Source organism: Coffea arabica, chromosome 1e, assembly GCF_036785885.1.
Source record: "Coffea arabica cultivar ET-39 chromosome 1e, Coffea Arabica ET-39 HiFi, whole genome shotgun sequence".
NCBI classification, from domain to species: Eukaryota; Viridiplantae; Streptophyta; class Magnoliopsida; order Gentianales; family Rubiaceae; genus Coffea; species Coffea arabica.
Window position 1 is genome coordinate 44,899,541 of NC_092311.1, and position 12,236 is coordinate 44,911,776.

The 12,236-nt window shown below is 32.8% G+C and overlaps 2 protein-coding genes across 4 annotated transcripts; both read right to left on the reverse strand.

Moving 5' to 3' along the window:
- Positions 1-1,289: 1,289 nt before the first annotated feature.
- LOC113689452 (uncharacterized) lies at positions 1,290-2,735 on the reverse strand. Its single transcript, XM_027207224.2, has 2 exons — positions 2,176-2,735; positions 1,290-1,757 (listed from the first exon to the last, which is right to left on the reverse strand). Exons 1-2 carry the CDS (start codon positions 2,630-2,632, stop codon positions 1,672-1,674), a joined length of 543 nt encoding a protein of 180 aa, XP_027063025.1. The 5' UTR covers positions 2,633-2,735; the 3' UTR covers positions 1,290-1,671.
- A 1,931-nt stretch (positions 2,736-4,666) lies between these two features.
- Positions 4,667-10,868, reverse strand: LOC113705937 (transmembrane 9 superfamily member 5). 3 transcript variants are annotated; one of them, XM_027227840.2, is made up of 7 exons: positions 10,702-10,868; positions 9,168-9,208; positions 8,432-9,020; positions 8,157-8,288; positions 6,664-6,820; positions 6,098-6,582; positions 4,667-5,293 (listed from the first exon to the last, which is right to left on the reverse strand). In XM_027227840.2, the coding sequence occupies exons 1-7, from the start codon at positions 10,842-10,844 to the stop codon at positions 5,077-5,079; spliced, it is 1,764 nt and encodes a 587-aa protein (XP_027083641.1). In that variant the 5' UTR covers positions 10,845-10,868; the 3' UTR covers positions 4,667-5,076. The 3 variants fall into 3 exon arrangements, with proteins under 3 accessions (XP_027083641.1, XP_027083647.1, XP_071913664.1); XM_027227846.2 differs by having other exon boundaries at positions 9,101-9,208; positions 10,702-10,839; XM_072057563.1 differs by lacking the exon at positions 9,168-9,208 and adding an exon at positions 9,101-9,167 and having other exon boundaries at positions 10,702-10,832.
- Between the last annotated feature and the right edge of the window lie 1,368 nt (positions 10,869-12,236).

Genomic DNA, 12,236 nt, shown 5'->3' on the forward strand with positions numbered 1-12,236 from the left:
TCTGTATGCAGCATTTTTTTCTTTCGTTTATGTTGCTTCAAAAAAATGAACAAAGAACTTGTTGAGCTTGTGCACAACTTAAATCACCAAGGCAACTTTAATTCTGGTTGAGCTTGATGATAATTAGCTATGGCAAGCTTGATCAACATCGAACCTCCATAGCTTTTGGTCCAATTTAATGAATCTTGTAACTTGACCATACTCAAACATTTTTTTTGGGCAAATTATAGTTTACCCTCCAGTGATTTAGTGTTTTTTTGCATAACCTTCCTATGATTTCAAAAGCTATACATAATCCTCTCATGGTTTGGATTGAAGTGTTAAAGTAATGGAAATAGTCATTCGTAACGGAACTTTTGAAAATGTCAAAATTACCCTTATAAATATATGACACACTAACCCTGTATGATTTTTATGTTTTACCACATAACCCCTTTATGGTTTAATGTTTTACCATATAACTCCCTTATGATTTTCAAAATATATAATAATCCCCTTTGGTTAAAAAATAATTTTCAACTTTACATAAGGGTATTTTTTATATTTAAGATGACTCCGTTACAAATGATCATGTCCGTCACTTTGACACTTTAATCCAGACCATAAGGGAGTTATGTATAGCTTTTGAAACTATAGGGGGGGTTATGTAACAAAATACTAAACCATAGGGGGGTAAATTGGAGTTTGCCCTTTTTTTTTGTGGTGCTTAAATGCATCATAACATTCTTTGTTTGACAAATTTAAGGAGTCCTCAAATAATTTGTTTTTTCTCTCCCTCGTGCAAATTCGGAAACAAATACGGAATAGTAAAACCTTAAATTCATCCAAAATACCAAAAAAGACTGGATTTGATTCATCTAGATAAAGTTGTAAAAGAAAATTTTGTAATGAACATAAGAGAATCTTATAAATATAAAAAATACGTAAATTATACATTTAATGTATGCCAAATATCAGAAAGGCAAAAGGCTAGATTTGATTTTACAGGTATTTCCATTTCTTACTTTTAGACACTTTTACAAATATTTTAAATATCGAACGATACAAATAAAAATTAAGTGAGTTTTGTATACGTCTGTAACTTCACAAAATTTCTCATGCTAGTTGATATTGCCATAATATTGCCTATTGAGTTATTTCTTTTTAGCTTTTTCAAGTAGGAAAAGCTAAAGCAAACGGTTAACAAATAATTCAAAGCAACAAGTGAAACTGTGTAACAAAAAAATTTTGAAAACTGGACTATGAACGGATTTCTTTGAGAAGCTACTAATTCAGAATCACCAAGAAAGGATGCCAACATAAGTGTGATCTTAGAACGTAGAAGATTGATCAACAAAATGGATGAAACTCCATTCTGAAATCTAAAGATCTCCACTTCGACTTCCTAATTAAGATAAAGGGAGACCAATCTAAAGTTATATAAAGAAATTAAAGTGATTGCCTTTTTGTTCAAAGAAAAAAACAAGGGACACTGCACTTTTTGGATTTTCTTCCAATAGAGTGAAGAATCAGCTATTTCTCTCTCTCTCTCTCTCTTTAAAGTTGTGCTAAATATTTGATAATTTTCAAGATAAATACCATTCCTGCATCAGTCCCTTGGAAGTCGAATTAGATACACCATCTTTCAAATTGAGAACAAAGAAAAGGGCAAAAGAAAAGAAAAGAAATACTTCAGTATTTTGTATATGCATCGATAGATGGTTTAGGATCACCAGATCGACCACTTCCCTGCCTTACAGATGAATTGTTCCCCCTGGCTGCAAGCAAACCAAGAAAAGAAAATAAAGCACAGCTACTATATCTTTAAACTGAGTTAGATGGAGATGCACATATAATTGTTTGAGAAGAAGAAAGAAAGCTCTCCTCAACATAAGCAGACGATCATCTCTAGATTCGGTCATATTGCTCCAAGAGATAGGTAATAATACATGTGATATGCAACTAATACATCCTAATTCATCATAATTAATCAAAAGGTACCATCAGCAAGATTAATTAACACCGACACCTTGAATTTGTACAGATAGATTTAACATTGATAAGGAACCTATATATAATAAGCTAGCATCGAGTATCACTAGAAAACATGGAGAATTTGCCATCTCCCGTGAGATCTACAAACTACTACCGCCATTAGAGCTTAGTCATGAATAGGTAGGAATGATCAGTACATACTTTCCATTTTCATCAAGTGTCTCGTGCTGTCTCGTTTTCTCTCAGCAATCAGTGCTTCACGAGCTGAAACAGCTCCTTTGGGAGCAAGCAACGAATCAAACAAAGAACAATCCATCCAATCATTCAGAAAAGCCTCCTGACCCCAGATTTCGGGTATGCAAACTCTTCCAGCCACTTCATTCCAATGCCGAAACAGTTTTTCTCGGCCAGATTCCTCTTGCTGAATTGGACTCTTTGGCATCAGTTGCAAAGCATCCTGCTGCACTGATGATGATGATGTGTCATTCGGCTTTGCATCTTGACATCTGACTCTATGCGACGCTATCACTGGTTGATAGTTGTCGAAATCTAAAGAACCCTCATGGGCTTTACTTGTTTTGCTTGTTTTAGAGAGATGATCAGCGGCCATATTGGTTGTTTTAGTATCTGCAGCAATAGATGAAGAACAGTTGGCCATAGATATTGGTTACTAAGATATAACTGACGGTCTCAATGATAGTATCTGGATCAATGCTTGCATTGCATGCTAGAAGGTCTCTAGTCAAGGATTTATACAAAGAGAGTATAGAGGAATGCGTGGGGAATTTGCATTACACGTAGGTAGGGTTTGCTTTTATGGCTTTTGAAGTCAGAACGTGTCTTTCCTAGTTTTTTGTTGGTTCAAATGTGTGGTGGAATGGAACCATGTTAGGCAAAGTACTACATCTAGCGTAAAACGCAACGGGGGTAGGCCTTCATCCAAGTTTTGAACGGTTACAACAATTTTTTTATATTACAAAAAGTGTTATAATATTTTTTTTTTAAAAAAAATATTCCAAATAATCTCGTATCGAAACACACTCGTAACATAATTTTAGATATGGCATATCTTCTTTTTTTTTTTGCTATAAAAAATAGGAAGGTTATAGAGACTGATTTTGATACAAACCACTTGTATCCATTATTTTTTTTTTTCCAAATCCATCGTTATCCTTACATTTAGTAATTTGCATCTTTAATTTTTAAACAAAACTTTCACATTTATTTAAATTATTAATCGATACAAGTAAAGATCAATGATTGAAGGAGCTTTATATGTATATAATATCTGTTAGCTTTTAACGTCTGTGCTACTACTGAAATCCTTTTTTGTTTTTAATCAATTAGGCATCGTATTAATACCATTTAAAAACAGTCACTCAGAAATTCTTCATGTGGAGTTTCAGAATCTGTAACCAATAGCATAATGTAGAACTCCTTGAGATGATGAAATATGAACTGTGAATGGGATAAAGAAAATAGTAGTTGGCATTTTCAAATTGATTAAGTATCTTATTTTTGTTGGATTTTAAATAAACAAATGATGTGCTGAAATTTATGTATTTTGGTTCTGTGTTGACTATAATGTACTGAATCTTATATGTTTTTGGGTATTGCTGCTTAACAATACACTTGTCTCCAATTTTGTTGGACTTGAGTAGCAGTGCAAATTGACATGAATACTGAAACATCATGACACAATTCGATCAGCACTGTTGTAAGTTTGTAACAAGGAAAAAATAAAATAAAAATCTGTAGTACTGAAATAGAAAGTGAACAGGAGGAGTTAACCTTGAAGAGGCAAAGATGTGGACGTACGTTTATGCAAGAAAAAGGATGAGAGATATTTGTTTCAGGGTGATGGGATCACCAACTCTTGTCCTTAAATTCCTAAAGCATCGTTGGTCCATCTCCTGCAGACCAAATTCAAGGGTGGCCACACCTGTATGGACCACCTTGAACTAAATTATAAGCTATAGAATAGAGGGCTTTGCACAAGCTTTTTTTTGTTTAATACAAATTTAAGTAAATAATACCACGACATTAATTTCAAAACAAAAAAAATAATCTTCATTTTTTTCATCTTTCTCACCATATTGCAATTGAAGTTGTTCAATGGGTAAAGATGTATAACAGCTTATTAACATATTATAAGATATGCATAACTATTTGTAATAATTAGTAATATAGACTAGACGTAATTATTATCTATGGGATCCACGTGAATAATGATGGAATATTACACTAGTGTTGTAAAGTTGTATAAGTAACTAAGCGTATTTTACAATTTATAAAAATGACGTCCACATGAACAGTGACGAAATATCACACGGTTATTAAAAAGTTATACGAGTAAACGATCACATCTTACAATTTGTTGAAATGACCTTACACTGTTCGGGAACGCTTGTCATAACAAGCATTCTTGCCCCTTGCTCATGGTTCACTTGCCACATCGATCTCATATGATGTAACAATTATTGTATTCTTCTATTTTCTTTGTTGGCCAAGAATAAAGTTACATTTAAGTCCATTGAGTATTATGTGTCCTCGCATCAGCTTCTCAAACAGTCTGAATCCTGTTCCCTGAGACCCTCCCGAAATATCTCTTCTTGAACCTTAAAGATATAGTGGTTATTATGGGCGCTGCCAAGAAATCTTGCAACGTGGGAAAGTAATGCCCAGTCGATGCTTCACAGGCAACTGAAGTTATGGTATTAAATCAGAATAACAGGACAATGTTTGGCAGTGGCCTCTGCTCCTGGGTGTCAATAAGTTTAACCAACAACATTTGTAAGCTACAAGCATAGGCTCTTTGCTCTGTATTTCCCCTTCCTTTTCCTGGGGTAAAGAACAAAAGCAGGCAGGGGAATCCAAGTTTAACATCATTTCTAGCGGATCCTGCTATACTAAAAAGACAGTTTAAATTGAAATTAGTCTTTCCAACTTGATTTCAGGTTCCGACCAATTGTCCTCCTGCTGAGCAACCCCTCATCGGAGGAGACTACCACTGGTGTAACAATGATTGCCTTTGTGCTGTGTATGCTTTTGAAGGAGAAAGATAGCAAAATAGGTAGCCGAAGGCCAGACACAGCAGCAAGCTCATTCACTCTTGACAGCATGGTAGATGCGGCGGACAAACGTCAAGGAAGTATAAAAGCTGACTGTGCCGAGCATGAGGAAAAATGCATAGCACATAGAAGCACTATAGCCAAAATAGAACACTGTTTGCATGAAACCACTCATACTTGATTTGGAATAAAAGTAGAAACTGTACAGAAACATGAATATCCCCACGCTGCCCCCACGTAAGAAAGACCTGAATCAAACAAGGACAGCTTTACCATAAGAAGATGAAAGGTCACATGTATGGCTACAAGCAGAGATGATGAAAATGAGAAGGGGAAAAATGTCAAACCAGAAGAAAATCATACCAGAGAGATCAAAATGAAATTTAAGCTCTAACAGCTGAGTATGACAATAATAAATGCAATGGCTGATGCTAAATTAGAACAGCAAATTATAGTTAGAATGATAGCCTTATTCACTCAGTTTCTACACAGTGCAGAAGGAACATAAACATCTAAACATTCTTGCCTGTGCTTGGGAGTAAGGGTTCATGCGGAGAAAAAATATGAATGTGAGCAGGCAGTCTTCCAATGCAGATAATGCAGACCCCAAAAGTATGGTGGAAAACTTTGTTTTTAGAATAAAGTTTTTGACATGTTAACTTCAGCCAGTTTATTTAGTACTAAAACTGGACAATGAATGCTAGTACCGTGTTAATGAACGAACAACAAAAGGCCATGCATAGGGGCAAAATCCAATATGCGAGTTCCTCTCCAATGTCTAAAACTTTATCAGGAGACACAGAAACGTTTCTCCAATCAAGGTTTGCTGGGATAACATTTGCTTTTGCCGCATCATAAGTATGTGGTTCAACTTGTTAAAATTATGGGTACAGCTGATTATTATCATAAAATTCATATTAAGCCCACAAGAATCACAAATCTGGTAAACAACTATAAAATGGGCAAGAGTGTAAAAAAGAAGCCAACATGCAACAGAAAGTAAACAAATGCTCACAAAAATAATGCGCACAAGTAATTGTATTTAAACATACCGCCACCACCAGTCAGGATCTTCCACAGTCAGTTGAAAGTATGTCAACAAGATACTTAAGACAGCAGTGACTAGAACAAGAATCATGAATGTGATAAACAAGATGCCCGGAAGAGTAAAGATTTTGTATCCCCAGATGCTTGCATACAATTGATGTAACTCCATAACTATGGCACTGAAAGGTAAAAGACCCGCAATAAACATTTGACCAGGGATTCTGCAGTACCAAGTTGATGGAGGGACTTCTCTGGAGAATTTCCTATTGGTATGAGATTCTTGAAATTCAGGCCTAAAATTGCAGCCACGCAACCCACCAAGTGCAAGTAAGGGAATCCCGATAACCATATGCACAATAACTAGAACAAAAATAGTGCCAAATGGAAGGGCTGCAGTGGTTCCAAAATATGCAGCCACCAGATTAAGGGTAAAGGCTATGAATATGAATGGACCAAAGAAAAGCGTTCCAGCAAGAAAAACACTCCTTTCCTGAAAAGTTGACATTTCCATCAAGAGTAACAAAACAACAATTAAATTCATGAAGCAGAGCAAATAGTAGGGGCCTCTTACCCATCCAGTTTTAGCGAATTGACTATAGAAAGAAGCAGAGGTATAGCCAGCAACTGCAGATGTAAGAGTATAAACTATGATAATAGAAGTAGAAAGAGCTCCACGACTCTGGGGATAGAGGATTCCAGTGAATGCCAAAGCAAATAATACTAAAACCCTGTAAATATCAAAAAGATAAATACATATGTTGGTTATAGTGTAGCATTTTTAAGCTCAACATCCAACAAACCAAGTACACATAGATATGCACTGTATTATAATAGTTCAACAAGAAAGTATCCATTAATGATAAGAAAGAACAAAGAACCAATTCAAGTACAGAACTTAATCATGTGAATGTGAACATCCTAGTAATAATAAGTAATGACTGTTTAACAAACAAGCATTTGGTAAAACACCAAGGTTATCAAGTTTGTTTAACTCCCACTCCCTCCCTCCCTCTCGGAAAAGATATCCTGCATTGAATGCATAGCAGCCTCAACATTCTTATTTTACCAATATGTGGTCTGTTGAATTATTCATGGGAAAAAACAACTTCAAACCAACTGCAGTAAGAGGGCCAAAAGGCATAGAGGTACGTATGGAGGGAGAAAGAGAAAGAGAGAAATCTGAGTTGTGAGTAGTATTGCAGCCATGTCAAGATAACTCAATCATGAGTAACAGTACAGAGAATATTACTAGCTGTCCTGGAAACTCCATTGTAGCACAAGAATTCTGGACACTCATAAGGATAGCTGGAGCTATTATATTCATGCAATAGCAAGTTAACAAAATAGTCAAGGATCTATGATGGATTCATAATTTTGAAAATGGGAATGCATAAAGCCAGCAGTGATCTATACTTCAGCTCATCTTAGGAACTCAATAATTGATAAAAGGGACCAGGAGACCTCCATGATGTTGGTTGCAAAGTTTGAGCATCGGAGAATAGAGTCTAATGCAATAATTTCTTATGGGACATTCAGTAGGTATATCCACTGTGCAGTCAATTCAGTCATCTAGTGAACTTGATCCAATTTATCAGACTAGTTGGCAGCTCATATTGGGATAAGTTTATTCTTCAAACACTGCCTAATAAGTTTATCCAAAGTTTTGCATAATAATGCTTTTATCTAACATTTTGATGAAATATTGCTGTCTGATTGTCATTCTGTGCCTTTGTTCCCCCCGGGGGGAGGGGGGACGAAGAGGAGAGGTTTTGAAAAGGCTTACATGCTGACTTTATATTATGAAGCCACAAAGGGGAATATCCAGTACTGGTCTCCCATAAGCGTGCCTATCAACTTCTAATTACACCTTCCCCAGAAAGTAATTTTTTCAAATTGAATCACGTATTCTAAATGGACAAACAGGATTCTACTGGCAACAAAAGCCAAAGGTGAGACAGGATTATTTGCTGAAAGATATAAAATCCACTGTGAAGCATGTGATGCAGCCATAAAATATCAGCAGCCAAACTGGTAATTTATCGATGAGTCATAGATCCAACTTACAGAGTTAATAACTGAGCACCAGTGCCCAAAGCAGCACAAAACAATGGCATGCTCAGAGGACATCTGAAGATGTCATTTTGAATACATTTCCAACCAATCTCCTTATTTTCCTCTTCATCTCCACCTGTATTTCTGAAAATAAGATGACGAAGATGTGCAAATCACTATAAGATGTAAATAATTTTAAATCACATCCTATTACTGGTACTGATTCACGTTAGTCCTATGAACAGAAAAATATCCAAAGCAGCAGCAAGAATCATCATATAACATACCTTCTCAAATCATTCCTGAGGTTCTGCATGAAAAGGAAAGCAAGCAATCCAAAGAGGAGCACAATAATGACAACCGAATTAACACATGAGAACCAATGGATTTTTTGGTGAACTGGGAGTAGTGAGGCCCTCAAGTACCTATTCATTCTGCTTTTGAACGGAGTGGAGGTTTCATTCCAGAACACCGAGTAAGTGAATGTTATGTCTAGGTCAACATCATCAGTTATATCCACTGCACTATTTGGGTCAGAAAAAGCATGAATCTCTATAATTTGGTTGTTATTATGAAGAGCATTAAACTGAATATGCTTAAAGAGGAAGTAGGTGGGGGCCTTTCCATCCATGGACCAGCTATTGTCTTCAACTTTGCCAATGAATCCCCATAAGGGAAGATCATCATAATACATTTGAAAATAATAGTCCATTGCAATAGCATTCCTAAATTTTGCAATGTCATTCTGATTAATCTTCTTTTGGCACAGAGCGGCATCAGTATTGTCCAACTTAAATTTCAGCATATACAAAGAATTGGTCAAACGGTCACCATTCAGAACTTCACCAAGAGATTCCTTCTTTGGTAGCACCTTATCTGCGCATATAGAGTGAAAATTATACTTCTTACGGATGATTATCGGTCCCACAAGGTATACAAGCAGGTCATACGAGTACCAAATGGATTGTGAGTTCTCCCATTCTTATTAGATGCCACAGTTTCTGTAGAAGCCAAAGTGCTAACCTGGGAGGCAGAATGGCATTTCATAGTATTGGTAGGTTTCACTGCAAGAGGATAGCAATCAAAACAATATCAAGATTACATTTACAGAAAAAGGATGCCTTAGAAGAATTTGTGTGTATAGACATAAACATCCATGTATAAGATGTTTCGAATAACACGTTGTAGCATTTTATTTCCATCAGCTGAAAAGGATAAAACCATTTCATGATAAAGTCCTTGGCATTTCACACACAAGAGACCCCTTAATCTTCCACAGGTGCTGTGACACATGTTAAATTTAATGCTGAAGACTGCTACACAATTGCAACAGGAAAAAGAACCATCTGGACATTGAAGAAAATACTCATCATGGTGTATTTGTTAATAAACTTTTAGGCACACTTAACGCTGTGAACTAATTCCCTGAAAAACTGATCTACTAAGGATGTCTTGACAACTTAACAGATGCCATAATTTTTGTTTTAGATGGAAGAGCTGAAATTGAGCTTATAGGGGAGAATGAAGAAGAAAAGGCAAGTGAAGGTGCAACAGATAGCTAAGAAGTTGAGGACTTATCTGCCATTGCACTGGCACACGCGTGATGAAAGAAAACAGAGTTAGGTAGAACCGAGTTCTAACTCGGTTTGATGAACAGTCTAAACATACTTATCCACTAAGTGAGTTTGTCTCAAAAACTTAGACAACTATCACACTACTATGATTAACTAATTAGCATCAGCTCAATAAACAGCTCAAGATAAACTCATAACCAGAAGTCCACAACTGTTTGTGGTCGTTTGAAATACTAGAAACGTTGAAAAGAAATATGAAGTCTGTAGAATCTAGATAGGTTTAATTGGAGGGCTTCAATGCATCTTTAACTCTTCATTACAATTAACATCTATTCAATGTTGATAATGATCAAGACCAGAATTATATGTCAATTCAAAGAGAGCAACTCATTCAAGCAGCGAATGTCAATCTCTAATAACATTCAGATTGGTAACTCTGATTTATAAAAAACCAAACTTTCAGTATATAGAAATATAGTTGGACTCAGTTCTTCTACTTAGCTTAACAAAGTCCTGCAACTTTACTACAGATGATCAGAAAAATCTATACTTTCAATAATATAGCCCATCAATTTGCTTTTACTGAATTCGAAAACTTTGCAAACTCTCCAAGACACCAACTCCTATTCAGAAAGTCAAATGGTAATCCAGCTTTCTTGATCGGCATTTCCAAGAATAGTCTTAATTGGTCCTTCTCTTTTCCCAAACCCACGAATTGGACTGTTAAATTCTAAATCATACCATACTAGCACATACTTAAACCTTAAAAAATAAAGAAATTATTGAAATTCCTAAAATTAAATTCTTAAAACTGAAAAGAGTCAACTTTTAGCTGCAACAACAAATCCCTCCTTGTATTTTCTTGAAAAGCCCCATCCCAGAAAATAAAATGGCCCATAACGACAGAAACTTTATTGAGCAACTGAAGAGAAAACTATAAACAAAAAATGGCAGAAAGAGTGATGAATGGAAAATGTGATTACCTGGGATTGTTCAAGGGGCCAACTTTATTGACAAAGAAGGGCACCTCATCTCCCACATTGTACATGTGATCACTTGAGGAAGCTCTGGAAGAGAACAGGGATTGAAGAATTATCAGAGACAAAAGCAGTTTAGAAAATTCCATTTTGGTTATATTTGTTACTCTGAAACAGAGGGTGTGTTTGGATTCCCTGTTTTTGGGGCTGTTTTTGAAAAACTGTTTTTCACATTCCAAATGCTACAGTAAATGTGTATTTCCAAAACAACTCCAAAAACACCATATCCAAATATTATATCAAAAACAACTACATATGTATATTTCAATTTGTATATTATATATATAAATATATATTATATTATGCAATATAAATTGAAATTTACAAATTGAAAATTATATATATTATATATTATATAAATATTTATATAAATTAATATTATACATAATACTATATATTATAGATAATATAATATAATATACATAATATGTAATATTGTATACATAAATGTGTAAATATTTATACATAATATATTATGTACATTATATTATAATATATACATTATTAATGTATAATATTATTATGTACATTATTGTATATAATAATGTATAATAATGTTATGTATAATATATAATATACATAATATGTAATAATGTATATTATGTATAATATATTATATTATGTATATTATATTATATATATACAATATAATGTATATTATACAAATTGAAAATTATATATTATATATTTATATATTATATATTATATTAATATTTATATAATGAAAAATACAATAAATATTACAAATTGAAATATTATATAAACACCACATTTATAATATTATAATATTTATAATTAATATTAAAGTATATTATGTATTTTAAATATTTATATATTTATTTATACATATTATAAATATTTTTATATATTTATATGAATATTATATGTTATATAAATTATATATAATATAAAAAATATTATATATTATATATATTATACATTTATACATAATATATATATTAATGTATATTTATAATATACATTTATATTATTTATTATATATAATATAATACATTTATACATTTATATTAATATACATAATATTAATTTTATATTTATACATAATATTTATACATTTGTACATTTATATTAATTATATTAATACATTTATACTTAATATTAATATATATTAATAAAATTATAATTTATACATTTATATAATATTCATTTGTAATTTATACATGTATAATTATATAGACTTATAAGTTTATAAATATATTTATATTATGTATTTTATATAAATACATAAATATATTTATTTATAAATATTTATAAATGTATTAAATGTATATTTATATAAAAATATAAAAATATAAAAATTATAATTTATAATTTATACATTTATATAATATTCATTTATAATTTATACATTTACAATAATATACACTTATACATTTATAAATATATTTATATTATGTATTATATATAATATAATAAATTTATAATACATTTATATATTTTTATATAAATATATAAATATA